At 36.1% G+C, this 23,688-nt stretch overlaps 1 protein-coding gene and 1 pseudogene across 1 annotated transcript; one reads left to right on the top strand and one right to left on the bottom strand.

Annotated features, from left to right (window-relative positions):
* The first annotated feature begins 483 nt into the window (after positions 1-483).
* On the top strand, positions 484-4,423 carry LOC141664444 (ABC transporter C family member 10-like; annotated as a pseudogene).
* Positions 4,424-5,125: 702 nt separating this feature from the next.
* Positions 5,126-8,901, bottom strand: LOC141667309 (BTB/POZ domain-containing protein POB1-like). Its single transcript, XM_074473738.1, has 6 exons — positions 8,575-8,901; positions 7,669-7,809; positions 7,381-7,523; positions 7,236-7,299; positions 6,759-7,035; positions 5,126-6,066 (listed from the first exon to the last, which is right to left on the bottom strand). Exons 1-6 carry the CDS (start codon positions 8,798-8,800, stop codon positions 5,250-5,252), a joined length of 1,668 nt encoding a protein of 555 aa, XP_074329839.1. The 5' UTR covers positions 8,801-8,901; the 3' UTR covers positions 5,126-5,249.
* Positions 8,902-23,688: the final 14,787 nt, after the last annotated feature.

The following is a 23,688-nucleotide window of genomic DNA, read 5'->3' as shown; positions in this document are numbered from 1 at the left end:
CCCTCTATACACCTTTGCTAGGTGAAGAGGCTGTAGACAACATTAAAATCAGTGAAGATGAAAATGTCACCCCTTTCCGCAATGCAGGGGTCCTGAGTAGAATGATTTTTTGGTGGCTGGAACCTATACTGAACAAGGGAAAGGAGAAAGTTTTCGAGGAGAACGATCTTCCAAAATTAGATCCTGTAAATTGTGCAAGCACATGTTACTCCTTGTTTATGGAGCAGCTGTCAGCACAGACAAAGAAAGGAACTTCTGGACCTCTTCCAATTTTATCAACTTTATTTATTTTGGAAGTGTAAAGCTATCTTACAGTCAGGTTGTGTTGCATTGTGCAAGGTACTTGCACTAGCTACTGGCCCTCTGCTACTTAAAGCTTTCTTACGGGTTTCTCAGGGGAAGGAATCATTTAAATACGAGGGATATGCACTAGCTGCAGGCTTGTTTTTGGTTAAATGTTTGGAATCACTCTCAGAAAGACAATGGAACTTCCAAACTAGACTAAGTGGACTTCAAGTGAGATCTATGCTATCTGCAGCAATTTACCAGAGGCAACTTAGAGTATCGAATGCTGCTAAAGCATTTCATTCTCCGGGACAAATACCTGACAAAATTCATGGTAGCACGAGACATAAGGCTAAAGGCTATTACCGAGGCAGTGACAAACATGAAAGTACTGAAATTGTATGGTTGGGAGACGCACTTTAGAAATGTTATAGAAGGATTGAGGAAAGAAGAAGCAAGGTGGTTATCCGCAATTCTGAAACAAAGAAGCTATTATCTAGCTCTCTTTTGGTCATCCCCTATAGTAATTACAATACTTACTTTCTGGACATGCTGCCTCATTAGAATTCCTCTAGATATAGGTATTGTGTTTACACTTCTTGCAACAATCCGAATTGTCCAAGAACCTATCAGGCTATTACCTGATGTTGCAGGAATTTTTCATTGAATCAAAGGTTGCATTATCTCGTATTGTGAAGTTTCTTAGGAGCCTGAATTGCAAAAAGGAAGCATGGAAGGTCAATGCAAGTGTATACTATAGAGCAGTCGATGGATGGCAAATTAATCCGATCCGACGGATATCCGATCCAAAACCCGAAGTTTTGGATATACCGAACCCGAAATTTTGGATTTGGATTTGGATTTGGATTTCAACTATACCGAAGCAATACCCGATTCGAAATCTGATATCGAATCCAAACTCGATCCAAACCTGAAACCCGATTAAAACCCGACACATGTATTATAGATTATATGTAATATTTTAGATGTAATACATATAATTTACATATTGCCATTGTATTATTTGAGTAAAAATAGATTATTATCAAGATTGTCGACACTTATTTAGTGAATTATAACTTTTTGTTTCAAAATCAGCTTTTATTATGTAAGATGTACTTTGTATATATTTATATTAAAAAAAACTAATTTGTGATGAAACACTAAATATTATGTTATCAACATATCTTAAATATTACTCATCATGTCAACCCGCAATATAACGTGTTTAACTACTTATTAGTTAATATATTTTAATTTTAGCTATCATATAAATGTAATTAATAGTGTTTGTATGTATAAATAATAATAAATTTGACTACATTATTCGTAATTTTGGATATCCGAAAAATACCCGATCCGATCTGAAACCCGACGGATTTGGATTTGGATAATCCGAAAATGTTTGGATTTGGATTTGGATTTTACAATACTCGATCCGAACCCGACCCGTTGTCATCCCTTACCAATCAAAGAAGCGTCATTTTCATGGCATGCATATTTCTTCACAGGCCACTTTAGAGAATATAGAATTGAATGTTAAACCTGGTGAGAAGGTTGCAATATGTGGAGAAGTTGGCTCAGGTAAATCAACCCTTTTAGCTGCAATTCTCGGAGAAGTTTCAAGTACTAAGGGCATGGTGAGTCTCAAATTGTACATTTTTACATATAACTGTACTAAATTACATAAATAAGATTTAACATGCACTCTTGAAAATGTTCCTGCATAAGTAGACTAACTTATGAATTTCAATTTATAATTACAAACACATGCAGCTTGTGATTTATTCATTTATTCCCAATGTCTATATAACATCTCATACTGGTTCAACTAAACGGTTTTTCCTTACGTTTTCCAGGTCCAGGTCTGTGGAAGCTTATGTCATGGATACAAACAGGAACTATACAAGAGAACATACTCTTCGGGTCATTAATGGATCAAGAGAAGTACCAAAAAGTACTGAAAAGATGTTCACTTGTACAAGACCTGAAAATTCTTCCATATGGTGATCACACGGTAATAGGAGAAAGAGGTGTAAACCTCAGCGGTGGGCAGAAGCAGCGGGTTCAACTAGCCCGTGCACTATATCAAGATGCAGATATATACCTTCTTGATGACCCATTTAGCGTTGTAGATGCACATACCGCAACTAATTTATTTAATGTGACTTCAGTACCTTATCTAAACTGTTTCAGGTCTTGTTTGAAAGACATTTTTCTTTGTTTTATAGAAATTATATGTTTTTTGCAGGACCTACAATTTCCAACCAAGAGATACAAAAAATTGATGTAGAAGAAGAGGTTAGCAAAGGACCGAGAGACCAGTTGATAGAAAAAGAACAAAAAGAGCGCGGAGACGGTGGTCTAAAACTAGACCTGACAATTCGTTCGTGTCCTATACTTTCGTGTGTTTTGTATTTTCGTGTTTTGTGTACTTGAATGTTAAACACAAAACCAACATGTTTAGCGTTAGTGTACATTCGTGTTCGTGTACTTTCGTTTCGTTATATTTTGTGTCGTGTATGTCGTGTTAATTGAATATTAATATATATTTAATTTAATATTAATATAAAATATAATATAATATTTTTAGGTAAAAAAATTATAAAATATATGAAAAATATATATTTAGATCTCAATTCTATACAATATAATGAAATTAAATAATATTTTAAGAAATAAATATGCATATATTTATTATAATTCTATATATATTTATAAAAAATATTAAAATTTAATTATAATATTTATTTATATCGTATACTTCGTGTCGAGTCGTGTACTCGAAGGTTAAACACAAAAACGACACTAAATCTCGACCGTATACTTTTGTGTTCGTGTACTTTCGTGTCGTGTACTAAAAATGCAAACACAAACACTAAATTTTTGTGTCATGTCCAAAATTGCCGGGTCTATCTAAAACCTTACAAACAATACTTGAAGCAAAACCAGGGATTCTTATACCTCTCATTATCAGTTATATTCCATATGTTGTTCGTACTCGGACAATTAGTTCAAGGTGTTTGGTTGGCTGCTGAACTACAAAATCCTGCAATAAGCATCCTCATGCTGAACGCGATATACACTGGGATTGGATCTGTAATGTTACTGTGCCTACTCGTTAGATCTTATGTAGTAGTTGTATTAGGTACTAAGGCATCAGAATCTATTTTCTCCAAAGCAATAGTCTCAATCTTTCGAGCACCTATGTCCTACTTTGATTTGTACAGGTATATTATTTGACAAAGCTGCTAAGAAATTTGAATCTCTGTTTTTTTTATAAAAAGAAAATCAAGGTTCATGTAACTGAACATGCAGAAATTCTACTTAGCTTCTGCAAATGAGTTGATCCGCATTGATGGTACGACAAAGTCTTCGGTTGCAAGCCAACTTTCCGAGTCCATTGCTGGTGCAGTGACCATCAGAGCGTTTAAAGAAGAAGCTAGATTTATTTCAGATAACTTTCATCTTATTGATGCAAATGCAATTCCAACTAAGTGCTTCAGTAACTTACTTTCTAATGACAGGATATGTTGGGATGGCTCTATCATATGCCCTTTCAATGAACGTGTTCCTCGTAAATGTTGTAGACATGCATTGCATGCTATCGAGCTTCTTCATTTCTGTGGAGAGATTAGAACAGTGCATGAACATTCCCAGTGAAGGCCCCGAAAAACTAAAAGAAAACCAACCTCCACTTGACTGGCCAAGTGCTGGGAGAGTAGAAATCAACAATCTAAAGGTATTGATTGTCTCTTTTATGCTCCTTTCAAATAATTTTATGGTCATAAACACCAGTACATCATGAAAAGTCCTAATTAAGCAAGTCAAATACCGTCGAAATGCTCCTTTAGTCCTGCATGGAATCAGTTGCATTTTTGAAGGAGGGCATAGTATTGGAATAGTTGGAAGGACTGGTAGTGGGAAAACAACTTTGACAAGTGCATTATTTCGCCTCGTAGAACCTACAGAAGGAAAGATTATAATAGATGACATAGATATCTCCACAATTGGGTTACATGACCTCAGATCAAAGCTTGGCATCATTCCACAAGATCCCACACTTTTCAGTGGTTCTGTGAGATATAACATAGACCCCTTATCAGAGCATACTGATATTGAAATTTGGGAGGTATGATTTCTCCATTTACTAATTTAAAGATTCAAAAATATCGAAAAAAGTAGCTATGATATCTGGTCTTATTCTGGTGGCCACAACCAACATCAAAGTTTTTAAACTTGTCTAGTACTCCCTCCACCTCTCTCAATTGTTATCGTTTCTGGGAAAGTGCCCGACGAGAAAGTATAGTTCTCTAACTTTTTTAAAAAATTTTACTTTTCTGAATAAAAATTTAAACATTCTATTTTTATTCAGAAAAAATAATTTTTTAAAAAAAGTTATAAAACTATATTTTTTATTTATCTTAAAATACATGCCGGACACTCTTCCGGAAACGATAACAATTGAGAAACGATAACTGGGAGGTACGGAGGGAATAGGAAGTGTACTTTATAAATATAACGAGCTTACAAATCATAATAAATAATTGTACTTTCTTCTGTGACATTTGACAATTTGTAGACTTGAGTCGATGAAAATTATTTAAACTGAAAAGTCATCCCAATGAACTCCCAAAAATGTTTTTTAGTTTTCTGGAGGCCAAATATACGCTTCATCTTACTAATCTTTTTGTCTACTTCTCATTGAGGATACACACGAATAAGCGTATATTATCTTAATATGACAACTTCCGGTACTGGTTAGAAGTTCTGCGAAAATCAAGAAGTTAGGAACATGAACAATAGATATACATGCAGATGAACATGCAGCAAACGGAGAGCAAGTCATTTGGAATCAGATTTGGGAGAAAGTTGAAGGTCCTAGCATTATGCTATTGACTATTGGTCATTACAGTATACATGTTCAAACTCTGAAACTTAAAGGGAGTTAACTACAATTGTTTTCACTTTTTAATAGTAAGTTGGGCCCTTAAATGTAGAACTCCATTAATGAAATACACGCTGTCATCGGCCATGAATGATGTCCACGGTACAGCAAAAAGGTTCCTGTATCCAACAGCTTTACCGCCTGTGAATGTATAGTTCCCTGAGTACTTGGTCTGGTATCCCTCGGTCTGTTTTGACCTAGCTGAAAATTCATAGTTAACTGCGAAACTTACGGATCCCTTCTCCTGCATACCCAGGAACAACCCGAAACAATGGAATGAACTTTGCTGGTCCATGTTGCAATGAGCTGACAGAAAAAAACCCTGCCCTGCAAGATGAAACGCTTGCGAATATACCCTACCAGAGGGAAACAAACTTGCGCACTCTTCACGTTTCAGATCCAAATATACAACACGTTGTTGCCGAGGCACTTCAAACTCAATTACCTTGACTGGCCGATACTTGTAGGCTCGTTCCACAAAACGATGGTATGAAGTGACGCTGTCCTCTTCTGCAGCATACAATCGCTGCCTATATGGTGCCTCAGCCTTGAAAAAGAGAGCCTCAAGAACCACCTTAGATACCATTTCTGCATTGAAGTCACTGCATGTAAGTGCCTTCTTTAACTTTCGGCAGGTCATGTAAGGGAAACGAATAACCCGACTGAGGCGTTGACCTAAAATCTTTCGTCTTTCTTCTAGCTTTGGGTAATGAATTTTGGCCCACTTCAATACCAAATCATAAACAACATCTTCAGAAGCTACCTGCAAATCATCACTGGATAGGACAGCCTCTATTCCAGCTAAAGGCAACTTTAGGACCTCTTCTGTAAATCTGGTAAGAAATTCCAAATAAGAAAATATTAATTACAATTTACAAAGAACAAAATTAAAAACTATAGGAATTATGAAGACCTCTTCTATAAATCTGATCACAAAACAAAGAACAAACAACAAATATGCTACTCCATAAAATAACAGCTAAAAGATAATAACTGACATACGACCCGAAAAACTAAACAGTACATTGTTCATAGTCTTCTCTACTCTTTTACGAGAACGAGAGGTGGTGTTTTTTCGCGGAAAAAGAAAATAATAAATCAATGTATATATTATATATTATTCAGGAATAAAATTATCAGTTACCAATAAAGTGCTTTTGTTATACTACGTATGTTGAATATTAAGAATGTTCTAGACTAATGATAATATTTGTCATATAAGGAGTTGTGAACTTTATTAATAATAGTAGCAGAGTAGTATGAGAATGTAGATATTATTAAAGGATTTCTATATGAACTCTTGTTGTACTCGTAATCAAACAAATTTCAATTATGAATATATTTGAAAATTTGCGTGTTCTGTTTGTGAGAAATAGTATGTTTTAATTTATTTATCCGGGAAGAGTTCCCAAATCCCTGGACCTTGTCCTGCATCTGCTATAAACTTGGGTACTTGAGATGAAAGGGACAGCCTGCTTATACAGTTTAAAATTTAAATTTTAAAGAAGAAGAAGATTCAACATACTTGCTTATGTCTTTGTAGCGAAGGGCAAGAAAACGCTTGGCTGCTTCTGTTAGGGACTCAACTGCATCAGTTGCCAAAACACCAGGAAGATCCAAATAAAGCAAGGCAGACTCACAAGTCATAGGTACGTTCCTCAGAAGTAGGCTGCAGTATCTCATACATGAAGCAACCTCGTACTTGTCTGCAGCCATAAGAATATCTAGCAAAGCTGAAGGTTCTGTTGTGGATAAGGTATTACTATACATGTAATTCAGAAGTTCCATAAGAGCAGCTTCTTCTGTTCAATCAAAGAAATAGAAGGAAATTGGTGTAAGCTCATATCAGACAAACAAAGATATCGGTAAATCCCGTGCATGAGTTACAGTGGATCAGAAGTAAAAACATACATAATATTTAACATATCAAAGAAAATCCAAAATACAAGATAGTTGTAGTAAACTAAAGTATAAAAATCAAAAGAAAAACTTCGATAATTACCAGAGGCTTGTATCCGTAAAGTCACCTGTCGTTCGTCAGGCTCTCTCATTCCTTCCGAGAATAACTGCAGGAAAGTTATAAAATTATCAGGTTACTTCACGGCTCACGCAGATAAGAATAGCCATCAGATTGACCCAGTCCTCACCTTGTAGAAAAATGGACTTTTTGCTGCCAATATCGGAGAGCTAATGTGTATAGTGTTTACTCGGAGAACTATTGGACCCTCCCTGCTCCAACGTGCATCCTTGCCATGAATAGATTCATCCCCTCCAGAAGCATATAGTTTACCTATGTGACAATAAGCATTATTTCACATTTACCTATATATTTCATATTAAACGAAAAGAAGTTCTCTAAGTTTCCAACACAATCTTCTTAAAATAGGCATAAGAAAGGCATTAAAAAAACACTGACGGGAAAGTGAAACTCATACCAAGTTGAGAAGAATTAAGTGAATTGCACGAAGGTAATTTCTCGACCATTGCTACATCATCTTTTCCTTGGTTCGCTCCCATATCGCCATCTTCTGTATCCGAAATGTTACAATTCAGAATTTGTTCCTCATGACCAATTACTGCACTCAAAACCATGCACGCCCCATCAACAAACAAAACTTGACTAGACAGTATCATTCAAAACCGTGCAGACCCCCGCATCCATAAATGTACTTTTAACCCTTTCAAAAAAATTTAATGTTTCAGCACCATTCCTTTTAAAATAGTGCAGGGTAATCACCCTAATCTTTGTCTAACAGAAAAACCAACTTGCCATTTTTTCCAACTGAAATAAAAACTAAGGTCCCTAAAATAAGTTACAATAACAATCTATCCAAATAATGATAGCCCTCAAACATACAGAACCCCTGTGCAAAGTTTTAACCTACATGATTAAGACCGCCCTAACTAGCTAAGCTACAATACGCATCAAAAATCGCTAAACTTCCCGTTTTACAATTCAATCAAAAAACCTGTACTACAGCCTATCTTGTTCAACCTCAATGACTAATGCATCCATCAAACACCACTTCTTTAACACCTCAAAAATCAACCCCTACACTTCTACCATTTCCTCAAAAGAGTAACTACCAAAATGCACATTCAACAAACATTCGAGAACCAAAACCACCAAAAATCCAAAATCACACACAATAGTACACAAACTTCCCCACCAAGAAAACAATCAACAATCAAACTTTCATCACAAAGTAACAAACACCCACTAATTCAAAAACAACAAATTAGGGTTTTACACAATCATACACATACACAAACAAACACAACAAAATTAGGGTTTATACACATATACACACAAAAAATTAAGGGTTTTAGTTTTTTTTTACCATTTTGAGGGTTAACATCTTCTCTTCGCCGCTTTCGATGGCCACCCATTTCATCAAACTCATCAAGCTCATCATCTTCATCATCATCATCATCATCATTTTTTGCAGCAGAAAAACCGGCGACGATTTCGATTCTGAGAAGACGGTCGGAGAAGTTCTTTTCGTTGAATGCGAACCCGAAGTCCGGCGAGTCCTTGACCCGACCCGGAGAGAGGTCCGGAGCCATTTGAGAATTTATGAGTTGTTTGATTGATTAAGATTAAGAACAGAAATGTGTGTGTATATAGCTGTGAAATTGGGAATGATAATAAGACAGGGAACAGAAATCGAGGCTGATTACGAATGTAATGTTAGTGTTAATATTTTAATATTAAAATACTTTCAATTTTTACTCCCGTTAATTCTCGATTTTTTTCGTAGTTAAACACGCAGCCGCTACCTTTTGGGTGCGTACTGGGTAAACCCTACGGGTTCATAATAGCCTGTAAATCACGTGAATCGACGGGCTCTGACTCAGGAGGCATAATCATAAATTCTCCTTTCATGGGATTCGGACATGTTATCAAGAGGAATTAATCATAAATCTATTGTTCAACCGATAACGTTCGATTCTCAATTTCCACAACATTTTTTGTAATTTGTAAAAACCAGAATAATTTATCTTATCAGTCCAATTTATTTTATTGATTTATCGATAATTCTTTAAAAATCGACCATTTTTTATAATTATGCCTAAAACTTAAAATTATTTGTGTAACTAAAATTTAATAAGTAATATTAAAAGTAAAATTTGTTTATGTTTTAATTAGTTTAAAATTATAAAATTTTAGTTCAAGCAAAAAATTAATACTAATAATTATTAAAAAAGAAAGATCGATGATAAAATAAATAATTATTATGTTTTTTTTGTCGGGAAGTAATTCTTGGGTTTATATTCTAGAAATGAGAGAAACAAGTGCGTGTCCTTTGGACTTCTAGGGTTTTAGATTATATTGTTCGAGAACAATTATTTATGTTTTATGCATTTAAGTCACTCCCTCCGCCCATTAATTTATATTCATTGAGTTTAAGCACGAAATTGGAGAAAACGCGTAATTTAGTGTTAAAAAATAAAAGAAGTGGGTAAAGTGTTGAGATTAATAAATAAAAGATTTGTCTAGTATGCGCGCATTGACACATGCTAAGCACTAAAATTTACAATTTTAGTGTATTTTGATTGGTGTGGTTGTTGTGAATGCAGGAGTCCATCGTTATAAAGAAGTATAAGCCAAACAAAACAAGCTAAATTTATAAAATTTTGTGCTTAGCATTAGTTCATTGGCACACCACAGAAAAACCGATAAATAAAAAATGTGTAAAGTGAATGTGCTGAAAAAGGTAATAAATGCAGTTAATTTTTATATTTTAAAATTTCACAATTTTTGGTAATTTTTAAAATATATAGAAGTGAAAGTTATTCAAAAAAATGAGATAGTATAGAATTGAAAGGCATTTGAGAGTAATTTAGGAAAAAATTGTAAAAACATAAAATCAGCCCACCAATTTTTTTTAAAAAAAAATTGAAAGTCCAGCTCCAGTAGCTGGGCCGATTTGCAGTCTTTGCAGATTATAGGCCATGTTGTTATTGGACTCGTGGAATAAAATTGCTGATTGCATGATTTGATTGGTCTTTAAGTGGGCCGACTCGGGTTATTGGATCAGTGATATCCCTAAAACTCAAGCCCATTGAAATATTTTGCTGAAATATCTTTACCAAATCATTTGCCAAGGACGGGTTATCATATTATTCTTAACTTTAATAAGGGTCTGTTTGTGGGTTTTTAAAAATAAAACCTATAACGTAAAATTGAAAAGTGTCGTATAAGTAACATGAACATCATAATTTATAAGTTATTTAGTTGTTTGGATAATTTTACGTATAAGTTACAAATTATTTGGTAAATCATAACTTAACTTATAATTTTTAAAAATATATATATAAATTACATGTTAATAATTTTAATATGGTACAAATTGAAAAAAGGAAAGAGGGAAAACAAAAAATAATAAATTACTAAAAGCAAAGAATAACGTAAAATGTAAATAATACTCCCTATAAATATGAAGAAAAATAAAACTCGCTATATTTTTTTTATTTGTCAATTTGACTATTGCACACATTTCAATGTGGTTTGATCCGCTAGTTAGAAATATAATTTTACAAATTTTCTTTTTGTGAATTTAAATATAAGTTGTCTACTTTTATTTTAAAAAAAATTATAAACAACAGGTCAAAACACATTGCAATGTGTACAAAAGTGAAAACGACAAATAAAAAAAATGAAGAAAATATAATATAAATATAATCTGATCGGATGGGGCCAAAAACCAGTCGTATTTAGTTAAATACGACCGTTTCCGATCGTATTTAACTAAATCCGACCGGTTTTTGGCCCGATCGTATTCGGTCGCGTCAGATTTAGTAAGCGGTCGGTTTTTGGCCCGGTCGTATTCGGTCGCGTCATATTTAGTAAGCGGTCGAATTTAGTATACTTAATTCGACCGGTTTCTGTTGAATTTAAATTTGTCAATTTCATTACTTAGAATTTTAAATTTTCGTTTAAAATTAGAAAATCCCGCCCAAAAAATTTAAATTTCGTCAAATTTCAAAAATCCCGCCCAAAATACTAAATTCGACCATATTTACTCATTTATCAAATTCGATCGGACTTAGTTAAACTTAAATTTCAACTGCTTTCGGTATAAAATCAATTTCAACTGAATTTGGTCGATTATTATTTTCAACCAGATTCGGACGAATTAATTTAACAAAAATCCAAAAAAAAAATCATGTTTTGAGGAACCTCTAATAATAGCCAAAATCACAAAATAATAACTCAAAACATAATAAACTGTTGTGAATATGTTGTGCACTTGATGAGTACCTAAATAAAACATCTAAGTAGATTTTACTTGGTGAAATAATGTAGCACTTGACGGATAAGAATTATAGTCCCGACGGATAACTCATTTTAGTCCCGACGGATGAGTAACTTATTATCCATCGAGTGAGTAGCTTATGTAATAATGAGTTTGTAGCACAATGTTGTATACACCTTTGTATAGAATCTGTAGTAGTATATAAGTCATGTTGACTTTAACTAGATATGCAGAATAGGTTGATTAACTGTACATAAGCAATGTCTTGTAATTCTGTATAAGTGAAATGAAGTCAAGTGCCAAAATAGCTATCAACGGATGCTTAACAAAGCTTCGACGGATGATCAAATGACTTTCAACGGATGTTTAAAATAGCAGTCGATGGATGATCAAGTAAGTCATCGACAGATGATCTGAAAGTCGACGGATGATAATATCAAGATTCAAACATCAGTTGAACAGTGAAAGCTGACACACAGCCGTCGAGATGGATACAAACACACTGTGGAAGCCCATTAACTGGGTAATAGAGGACGAAAAGCAGCAAAGATCAAGACTGTTAGATTTTATATTTATTCAGTTCTTTTGACTTTGTAATCTTGGTAATATATAAACCAAGAGAGTAGCAAATAGAAAAACAACTAAGAGAGCTAAGAAACAAAAACAGAGAAATCTTTGTAAGCACTATCTTTAGCATTTCCTGTGTTCTTAGTAGTTCTATTTTGTATAAGCAGCTGTGAGCATTTCTGCACACAGAGTTCTCTCGATATATTAAATATATCTTTGGTGGAATTGTTTAAATCCACCAGAAAGTTTTAAAGACTCTTGTTTTGATTCATTAAAGTTTATATTCCGCATTGTGCTAATCAAAATAAATATATCTATAATCGAGTTGAACATTTTTATCTTAAAGAAAAAAAAAGTTCAAGAATTCCATTCAACCCCCCTTCTGTAATTCTTGCTATATTGTTAAGGGACTAACAATTGGTATCAGAGCAAGCTCTTAATCTACAAAGAGTTTAAAGATCAAAACAATTTAGCAAGATGAACAAGAAAGATGTTGGAGTCAAGATTCCTTTTCTTGATAAAGATAATTACCATCATTGGAAGGTAAAGATGCATCTTCATATGCTTTCTCAAGATGAGGCCTATGTGGACTGCATAGAAAGAGGCCCTCATGTTCCAATGAGAGCTGCAACAGGAAATGAACCATCAGTTCCAAAGCCAAGGCATGAATGGTCTGATCCTGATCTTGAACAAGTCAGGAAAGATAAAAAGGCCATGAACATTCTGTTCAATGGTGTTGATGCAGATATGTTTGATAACATCATCGACTGCAAGACTGCCAAGGAAGTTTGGGACACAATACAGATAATCTGCGATGGTACTGAGCAAGTAGGAGAAAATAAAATGCAGCTCCTGATTCAGCAATATGAGCATTTTCACAATGAAGAAAGTGAGTCACTCACTGACATTTTTAGTAGATTCCAAAAGCTACTAAATGCTCTTAAATTGCATGGAAGAGTCTATCAGACTAAAGACTCCAATCTGAAATTTCTCAGATCTCTTCCAAAGGAATGGAAACCAATGACAGTCTCATTGAGAAACTCACAAGATTATAAGGAGTTTACTTTGGAGAGACTGTATGGCATTCTGAAGACCTATGAGCTTGAAATAGAGCAGGATGAAAGAATGGAGAGAGGAAAGAAGAAAGGAGGATCCATTGCATTAGTGGTTGAACTGGAAAAGGAGAAGGAAGTGAAGATGGAAGTTGTGGAATCAACTTCAAAGGCCTGTGAAAGCAAGGTAAAGGGCTAGCTGCAGAAAGTGAAGATTCTTTGAGTCAAGATAACATGGAGGACATTGATGAGCACCTAGCATTCCTTTCAAGAAGATTTGCCAAGCTCAAGTTCAAGAAGAACTTTGGAGCTGCCAAGCCAAATAGAAACATGGTGGATAAATCAAAATTCAAGTGTTTCAAATGTGGCTTGGCAGGGCATTTTGCAAATGAGTGTAGAAAGTCAGATTCCAGTAAGAAAAGATTTGAGTATGTGGATTATAAGCAAAAATATTTTGATTTACTCAAACAGAAGGAAAGGGCTTTTATTACACAAGAGAATGACTGGGCAGCTGATGGTTTGGATGAAGATGAGGATGTCAGCTATGTCAATCTAGCCCTTATGGCCAAGTCGGATGAAACAGAGACAAGTTCCTCAAGCAATCAGGTAATTACTATAAACCTTGCACATTTATCTAAAGTTGAGTGTAATGATGCAATAAATGACATGTCTACAGAATTGTATCATTTGCGTGTTACACTTAAGTCCCTCACTAAAGAAAATGCTAAAATCAAAGAAAACAACTTGTTTTTGAGTGAGAGGAATAATGTGCTTGAGTCTCAGTTTGTTGAGTTTGAGAAACTAAAAATTGAGTGTAGAATTGCTAAGGAGGAATTAACTGAGTCCTTGAAAAAGGAAGAAATTTTAAAGAAGCAGCTCGATCGTGAACAGGAGGTGATTAAAGCATGGAAAACATCCAGAGATGTTCATGCTCAAATCACTAAGGTTCAAAGAATTGAGTCCTTTTGTGATGAAGCCTGGAAAAAGAATAAGGAGAAACTAGAACCTATTTTGGTAGATGGATTGCTGACAGATGTAGACTCGACGGATGATGAGGACTATCCGTCGGATAACAAAATGTTTATCCGTCGAATGATAAAAATCCTCATCCGTCGGCTATGAGCAAACCCATTAGCAAAGCCAAATTAACAAGCTAAATGAAAAGTATGGGTCTGTTTCCAAGAACTTTGTTTCAGGGGAGTCAAGTCAAGCCAAGAAAGGGAAGTAGGCTAATGTTGGTCACATGACTGTCAAACAGTTGAGTGACAGACTTGAGAAGATAGAGGTAAAAACGGAGACTAAAAGGAAAAACAATAGGAATGGTAAAGTAGGGATTAACAAACATAATAACTACACACCTGACAAATATGCTCCTAGAAAAATTTGTGTCAAATGTGGTAGTGTAAATCATTTGTCTGTTAATTGCAAATCTGCCATGCCTACTCCCATGTCTGTTCAGCCTCAATTCTCTAACATGAATGCCATGCCTCCTATGCCTGTTAATGCTATGCCTACACAGAACATGAATGCACAGTTTGCTAATTTGCCATTTGCACCTAATCCATATTATGCTGCATACAATATGCCTCAAATGTCATTTAGCATGCCTTACTGGAATAACATGTTTGCACCAAGCATGCCATTTCCTGTTAGCCATAACATGCATAATAATTCTGTTGCATCTAGTGGTTTCAAAGGCCCAACCCAAATGACTAAGGAAGAATCTGAAATTCCTAAGTCAAATGAGTTAAGACCTAAGAAACAGAAGAAGAAAGCTAACAAGGCAGGACCCAAGGAAACTTGGGTACCAAAATCAACTTGATTTGATTTTGATGTGTGCAGGGAAACAGAAGGAATCTTTGGTACTTGGATAGTGGTTGTTCAAGACACATGACTGGTGATTCTACCCTGCTCACAGAGTTTGAAGAGAGAGCTGGCCCAAGTATCACTTTTGGAGATGACAGCAAAGGTTATACTGTGGGATATGGCTTGATTTCAAAGGACAATGTCATCATTGAAGAAGTTGCCTTAGTGGATGGTCTCAAACACAATCTGTTGAGTATCAGCTAGCTTTGTGATAAAGGCAACTCAGTAACCTTCAACAAAGAAACTTGTGTTGGGATTAATAATCAAAACAACAAAGTGGTTCTCACTAGTGTGAGAAGAGGAAATGTGTATCTAACTGACTTCAACTCAACTAAAGCAGAATCTGTAACTTGTCTTCTCAGTAAAGCAAGTCAAGATGAAAGTTGGCTATGGCATAAGAAGCTATCCCATTTGAACTTCAAGACCATGAATGAGTTGGTAAAGAAAGAGCTGGTTAGAGGCATTCCTCTGGTGGAGTTTACAAAGGATGGACTGTGTGATGCCTGCCAAAAAGGGAAGCAAATTAAAGCATCATTCAAGAAGAAACTTGATTCAGCAATTGAAGAACCTCTGCAACTGCTTCACATGGATTTGTTTGGACCAGTCAATGTATTGTCAATCTCAAAGAAAAGATTTTGCCTAGTAATTGTAGATGATTTCTCAAAGTTTTCTTGGACCTATTTCCTAAAGTCCAAAGATGAAGCTAGTGAAATCATCATCAATCACATAAGGCAAGTTAACAATCATCATGATTTCAAAGTTAGAAGAATCATGAGTGACAATGGAACTGAGTTCAAGAACTGTGTCATGGGAGCATTCTGTGAGGAAAATGGGATCCAGCATGAGTTTTCAGCAGCAAGGACTCCACAACAGAATGGAGTAGTGGAAAGAAAGAATAGATCTCTTATTGAAGCTACAAGGACAATGCTTGAAGAATCAAAATTACCAACATATTTCTGGGCTAAAGCTGTCAACACTGCATGCTACACTCAGAACATCTCTCTGATTAATCAAGCAAAATGCAAGATACCTTATCAATTGTTCAAGAACAAGAAGCCAACTCTGAACTTTCTTCATGTCTTTGGCTGTAAATGCTATATTCTGAGAAATCAAACTGATCAAAATGGGAAGTTTGATGCTAAAGCAGATGAAGGAATTTTTGTTGGATATGCTGTTGGTAAAGCATATAGAGTCTACAATCTAAGAACCAACATTGTTGTTGAATCTATACATGTTGTGTTTGATGATAAAAAGATTGAAGGACTAAAAGATGGAAATTACAATGAGAGCCTCAAATTCGACAATGTTGAGATGGTCAGTGATGAAAGTGATGATGAGAGTGATCAAGAAACAGTGTCTAAGGATAATGCAGACAAATTTACTACAAATGAAGCATAAAACTCAACATCTGTCGAGTTACATAATGCTTCATCCGTCGGAAGACAATCTGTATTATCCGTCGGAAGACAACCTGCCTCATCCGTCGGTACTCAAAATTCACCATCCGTCGGGTTATCAAAAGGAGCAGGAAGTCAAGGCAGATCACCCATAGAAAGCACCCCAATCTCAAATCAAAGATCCACAAACTCAGGGGGAGTTTCTAGAAATCAAAACTCAATCACACATCAAGACAACATTGAGGTCTCTTCATCTAGGGCTAATCTACCTCAACCAAGAAAATGGACAAAAGACCACCCCTTTGAACTGATTATTGGTGATGTTTCTTCTAGAGTTCAAACCAGGAGAGCAACTTGAGAAGAATGTCTAAACAGCAGTTTCCTGTCTAAGGAAGAACCAAAGAAGGTAGTAGAAGCCTTATCAGACCCTGATTGGATTTTAGCTATGCAAGAGGAGCTAAACCAATTTGAAAGGAATAAAGTATGGAAGCTGGTACCCAAGCCTAAAGGAAAGAATCTAATAGACACCAAATGGGTATTCAGAAACAAGATGGATGAAAATGGCATAGTAGTAAGGAACAAAGCAAGATTGGTTGCTAAAGGCTATTGTCAGCAAGAAGGGATAGATTTTGATGAAACATTTGCTCCTGTTGCAAGACTTGAAGCCATCAGAATCTTCTTAGCCTATGCAGCCCATGCCAATTTCAAGGTCTATCAAATGGATGTCAAAAGTGCCTTTCTGAATGGAGATTTGGAGGAAGAAGTGTATGTAAGTCAACCTCCTGGCTTTGAAGATCCAAATTTCCCAGAGTATGTCTATTATCTACTGAAAGCACTTTATGGACTGAAGCAAGCACCTAGAGCCTGGTATGACACTTTATCAAAGTTTCTTTTGGAAAATCACTTCACAAGAGGTACTGTAGATAAAACTTTATTTTTCAGAAATGTGAATGGCTCTAGCATACTTGTTCAAATTTATGTAGATGATATTATTTTTGGCTCTACAGATGAGAAACTTTGTAAAAAGTTTGCCAAACTGATGCAAAGCAAGTATGAAATGAGTATGATGGGAGAACTAACTTACTTTCTTGGTTTACAAGTTAAGCAAGTTAGTGATGGAATATTCATTAATCAAACTAAATATATTTTTGATCTTTTAAAGAAGTTTGATCTAATGGATTGCACATCTGCAAAAACTCCCATGGCCACTGCAACTAAGCTTGAACTAAACACTACTGAAAAGACTGTGGATATTTCAAGTTACAGAGGCATGGTTGGCTCACTTCTGTACTTAACAGCCAGTAGGCCAGATATAATGTTTGCTACATGTTTGTGTGCTAGATTTCAGGCTGATCCTAGAGAGTCTCATTTGATAGCTATTAAAAGAATTTTCAGATATCTCAAAGGAACACCAAACCTTGGCATTTGGTATCCTAGAGATTCTGGCTTTGATCTAACTGGTTATTCAGATGCAGATTATGCAGGTTGCAGAATTGATAGAAAAAGTACAACAGGAACCTGTCAATTTTTAGGAGACAAGCTTGTGTCCTGGTTCAGTAAAAAGCAAAATTCAGTTTCTACTTCTACAGCTGAAGCTGAATATATTGCTGCTGGCAGTTGCTGTGCACAGATTTTAAGGATGAAAAATCAATTGCTAGACTATGGTTTGCAAGTTGAAAGGATTCCTATTTTCTGTTACAACACAAGTACAATTGCCATCACTGAAAATCCAGTGCAACATTCAAGGACAAAGCATATAGACATCAAGTACCATTTCATAAGGGAACATGTAATGAATGGTACTATAGAGTTACATTTTGTTCCAAGTGAGAAGCAACTTGCAGATATTTTTACCAAGCCACTGGATGAATCCACCTTTTCTAGGTTGGTAAGTGAATTAGGTATGCTTAATTACTCTTGAATTTATCTGAATTATTCTTGCAAGTTGAAAAGAAGCCAGAAATTTAGTTGATTTTTGGTCTTGGATGAAATTTTGGCTAAGTCAAAATTTGTATCTCGACGGATGACCATTATCCATCGGGTTGAGTCATCCGTCGATATACAAATTGTAAATAAAAATCAATTACTTTTCTGGAATATTTTAAAGCTCGACGGATAACATCTTATCCTCATCCGTCGAAGTGTCTAAATCTTAACCGTTAATTCCCTGAACATTATCCATCGAGTATACTTACAGTTTGTAAGCATTACACGACGGATAATGGGTGGAATTTTTAAAGTTTATTTTAAAAACGGTTATTTTAGGCAATTTCTATTGGGTAATTTACTTCTCTTTATTATTTTTATCCGTTGATTTTGAGTAGAGTATTAAAGCTTGTTTCATTCTAATCATTTTCTTTTATCATTCTCAAATTCAACTGTGTTATTTCATTCTCTCTCAAGCAAAAATCCTCTTTCTCTTCAAGCATCTCTTCTCTAACAATGGCACCCGTAGTAAAGATCATGTCACAGACTGGGTTCATCTATGAGAAGAACAACTTCACTGCCTTGGTCAATAAGGGGATTCAGCAATCTGAAGACTATCATAAGATAATGGACTTCGTGAAGAACTGCAAGTTAAGTTTTTCTATGCTGGAATCACCCACAATCTATTGTGAAGTTGTTGAGGAGATGTGGACAACAGCAATCTACAACTCTACTGACAAAACCATCACTCTGACCATCAAAGGTAATGTTTTCTGTATCAATAGTGATGTAATAAAAGCATGTTTCAAGATTCCTGATGATAATGTTACTGCACCACACACTGACACTGATATTGTAAATATGTTAAATTCCATTCATTATGCACTTCCTACTGCAAAACTAAGTGAAATTAGAAGACTAGGTCTTAGGAAGGAATGGAGTTACTTGTGTGATGTAGTAACTAAGGTCTTTTCTGGAAAAATCAGTAATTTTGATTCTGTGAACATTTCCATGCTTAACATGCTATACATGCTAGTTACAGACAAATATTACAATTTTAGTGACCTGGTTGTGTATGAGTTAGGTTTTAAACTAGGCGACTTAGCCAAAAGAGGAAAGAATATTTACTATGCTAGATTTTTTATGCTTTTGGCTAACCATCTTTGTGAAGAGATTGTACTTGAAAACCCAACCAACAAATTAGCTTGTTGGGTTCAAGAGAGAAGAATCATTGCAGATTTGAACAGAGCCAACCATCACAGGGATGTGCCAATGTTCTATTTTCCTGTAATGCTGACACCTCAGGTAAGTGAGGTAAGTTCATCTACACCCTCAACTATTCCAATCCCTTCTATTTCTTTGACATCAGGCATAGCTATGGCAACTGTGACAATGACCAAACAGTTGCCCACCAAAGCTGCCAAAACAACTGCAATTCTTAAATCCAAATCAAAGAAAACCCCCTCTGGTATCTCTCAAAAGGTACCAGTTGAAAAATCTACCAAAGCCAAAGAGGGGAGTGTGAAGGAGGGTAAGATAGGTGAGGGAAGGGGTGAACATCAAAGAAACCCCAAGGATAAGGTTGGAGAGATGAGTGAATCCCAGCCTAGCCACACTGCAGTTTCCCAACAAACTGCAGTGCTTAAAAAGGACAGAAGCTCACTTCTAGCTGCATCCTCCCAAAAGGATGTGGCTATTGAACAAAGCTCTCATCCAAGAGCACATACCAAGAGGGTTAGGGACACAAGCTCACACCAAACTTACACTAGAAAGAAGAAATCCAAAACAACTGGGGATGCACAGGGCACACACTTAGTGGAAACTGGTGCTAAAGACACAGTCCCTGCACCTTCTCAAATTCAGATTGATGTGGCTCCAATAAATGTGGAGTCACAGCCAAAATCTCTCATTATAGAAGCCACTGAAACACAATACTCACCAACCAACTCACTGGAAGTGGACATGATAAACACTTCAATTCCTGATTCTCCTTCTTTAACTCTGTTGGGGAAGCCAAAATCCAGTGCAAGTGAGCATCATCTTTTAGATGATTTGTTGGCTCACTTGCCAATTCTTTCTGATTCTATTGTGACATCTGTGCCTCAAATAACTTCAATCAACACAGAGTCAACAATAGTTTCTCTTCCCACCTCATTCATTTCTACTCTCTCGATGGATATTGCTCATCCGTCGAGTGGTGATTGTGTCCCGACGGATAAGCTTTACAGCAGTTATCCATCGGATAGCTTTACCACTCACTCGACGGATATCACTTATCCGTCGAGTGTCTCTGCACAACTTCAAACTTCAATAATTTCAAGTGCAGAAGATTTGGTGGTAATACAATCACTCTTAGGACTGAGAGAGGAGAGTGTATTGAGTGAGAGGCTGGGTTGCTCCCAGGCAAAAGGAGAGGAAAAGAGTGAATCTCAGCAATCCATTCATTCAGGATTGGCAAAAGTGAGTGAGAGGAGTCCCACCTTAGTAGGTGAAGGTGAGGGTGTGAGGGTGGGGAGCCAGGGTGAGACCCTGATGCAACAAAAGAGAGAACATGAGAGAAAAGCAGGTACTGGAGAAATAAGGATGGAACCAGCCATTGCTAGTGAGTCAATGATTGTGGATGATGCTGAAAAGGAAAGACAATTTCAGCAACATTACAAAGCTGTAATTGATAACATTTCCTTGGATGCTGACACTTTTACTCACCCTGTTTCAGCCTATCAACTCTTGACTGCTCAGGGCAATGTGGAGGCAGAGCAGACTTTGCACTTAGTGCACACCACAGAATCTCTTCAAAGAGATAAAGCTGCTGTAAACAGGATGCCTCCTCAAGCTGGAGAGCCATCTGAAGAATTTGGAGTAAATTCTGATGATGATGACTCTAGTTCTTTGCATGGAAGCATGAACTTAGGGGGAGCTGAAGGCCCAAGTTCTGCTTTAAGTTTACCTGAATAGGCATGGGCAAAGGACTTTACTCCAGGACAATTTGAGGTGTCTTTGGTAAAACAAGTAACAACTATTCAGCAAGCCCTTCAGGAAGCTTCAGATGCTGGTACCAAGGCTGTTCTTAAAGCTCATCTAGACTCTTTGCACTTAATGAAGATCCAACACTCCAGACAGAATATCAGTGTGGATGAATTGAAAAAGGAGATAGCTGACTTAAAGACATACAACTCTGAGAAGCTGGATTCAATAATGCCATATGGTACCATGCATGATCTTTTACTAAGGTTGAGAAGAGAATCAGATTCTGACAAGAAGATAGCCAAGCTGGAGACCCGAGTCCATGTTATTGAGAATTTAGTGGCTTTACTTCTTCAAAATCAACAGACTCAGACAAATCTTCTCATGCAACTGGCTAAAGCACAAGGCCTAACTCCTCCACTTGATGATAACAAAAAGGGGGAGAGAGAATCAAGTAAGGGGGAGAAAGGACCAACTGAGGGGGAGAACATTGTAGTTCAAATCAGCAAAGTAATTGTACCTTCAATTACTATCTCCAAGCCACCAGTTGCAGATGGTATAGATCTTATAAATGCAGCAACAGCAAATTTGAAAGATGCTGATAAAGAAGAGTTGACTCTGATCAACTGGAAAAAGATTGATGAGTAAATACATAAAAAGTTTCAATTAGTCAAGGAACCAGATCAGTCAGCCATCCATCACTATCATGTCAAGCCAATCAATATGAATGAGATGAGCATGAACTATCTGGAGAAAGGACAATCTTCCTGCATCAAGACTACAAAGGCTGAGATAATTCTTAAACCAAGGGCAAACTATCCAAAGTCATCTTTGAAGAACCCTATGGATACTGTGTATGAGACATCCAAGCCTGATGAAAAGAAGCTTCTGTCAAGATCTATTCTCCTCTACAAAGATCCAGCTGATTCAGCCTCAAGAAAGAGAATTGTAAAAATATTCAGAAATGGGAAGGAAATTTGTGTGGTAGCTGGACATCCACAATTTGCTCATGCAAAGGAAGAAGAAAAAGCCAGATTGAAGCAGGAAAAGAGGCAAGCTGCTCTAGATGCAAAGAAGTCTAAATAAAAGAAAGAACAGTTTGCTATCTTGACCAAGCTACAGGCTGTGAACTCTTCTCAACAAATTCTCTCTCAAGCTACTGAATCAAAGAAGAAGATTGAAGAACAGAAGAAATCTCCAAGAAAGAAAGAACTGGCTAAAAGAACAAAAAGAAAGTTGGATATTGTCAACAAGGAATTGGAAGATCAATTTCCAATGGAATCCATTAAAGCCGAAACTCAAGCATCAAAGCCCTCTATGGTATTTGAAGACATAAGGGTGGTGGACCCCTACAGGAACATACATGGAGAGCCTATTGTGCCAAAGGATGAGCCAATAGAGTGGGATAAATTACCAATTCCTGACTTCAACTTGCCAATTCTCACCAAGCCAAGAAGGACAAAATCAAGGGCAGTCAAGAAAGTGAAGCTGTCACCTCTCAAATCCAAGGCAGTAGTCAAAGCTCAACCTAAGATCAACAAGGGAGACTACTTGTACTTGTGTGACATCAAAGAATTCTCAGACCTAAACCTTTATCTGGAGAAGCTGGATGAGGTAAGGGCAATTGATGCATACAGAAACCTACCTGAAAGGTTGGTATTCAAGTACAAAGGAGGAAGGGAGATTCAGTGGCCTCTTCACAGGATACTTCAAGAAAGCCAAGCTGTGTTGATCAAAGTCTATTCATCCTTCAAGAAAAACTTTGGGTTTAATGTAACTGCAAGAAGATTAGTATTGAAGAAGATTGAAGAGCTAAGGAGTGTTAGAGCCAAAGATGCACTACCCAAAACTCTTAACATCCCATACACAGGGAGAAGAGTGCATCTAAGGCCCTACTGGCTGATGGAATTCATGGATGACAAGGGTGTGAGAAGATTCTTCAGATTAGAAGACCAATTGAGTATTCGGTCGCGTCATATTTAGTAAGCGGTCGAATTTAATATGCTTAATTCAACCGGTTTCTGTTGAATTTAAATTTGTCAATTTCATTACTTAGAATTTTAAATTTTCATTTAAAATTAGAAAAACCCGCCCAAAAAATTTAAATTTCGTCAAATTTCAAAAATCCCGCCCAAAATACTAAATTCGACCATATTTACTCATTTATCAAATTCGATCGGACTTAGTTAAACTTAAATTTCAACTGCTTTCGGTATAAAATCAATTTCAACTGAATTTGGTCGATTATTATTTTCAACCAGATTCGGACGAATTAATTTAACAAAAATCCAAAAAAAAATCATGTTTTGAGGAACCTCTAATAATAGCCAAAATCAAAAAATAATAAATCAAAACATAATAAACTGTTGTGAATATGTTGTGCACTTGATGAGTACCTAAACAAAACATCTAAGTAGATTTTA

The sequence above is a fragment of the Apium graveolens genome, chromosome 6 (genome assembly GCF_009905375.1).
Source record: "Apium graveolens cultivar Ventura chromosome 6, ASM990537v1, whole genome shotgun sequence".
In the NCBI taxonomy this organism is placed as follows: domain Eukaryota; kingdom Viridiplantae; phylum Streptophyta; class Magnoliopsida; order Apiales; family Apiaceae; genus Apium; species Apium graveolens.
This window is presented reverse-complemented; position numbering and strand designations above follow the sequence as displayed.

Excerpts from the sequence above, each read along its gene's own strand:
- LOC141667309 (XM_074473738.1), bottom strand. The coding sequence starts at position 8,800 with ATGGCTCCGGACCTCTCTCCGGGTCGGGTCAAGGACTCGCCGGACTTC. Across the intron at positions 7,524-7,668 it reads ACTTAATTCTTCTCAACTTG|GTAAACTATATGCTTCTGGA; the intron begins GTATGAGTTTCA and ends ATTGTCACATAG. Across the intron at positions 7,300-7,380 it reads AAAGTCCATTTTTCTACAAG|TTATTCTCGGAAGGAATGAG; the intron begins GTGAGGACTGGG and ends ACTTTCCTGCAG.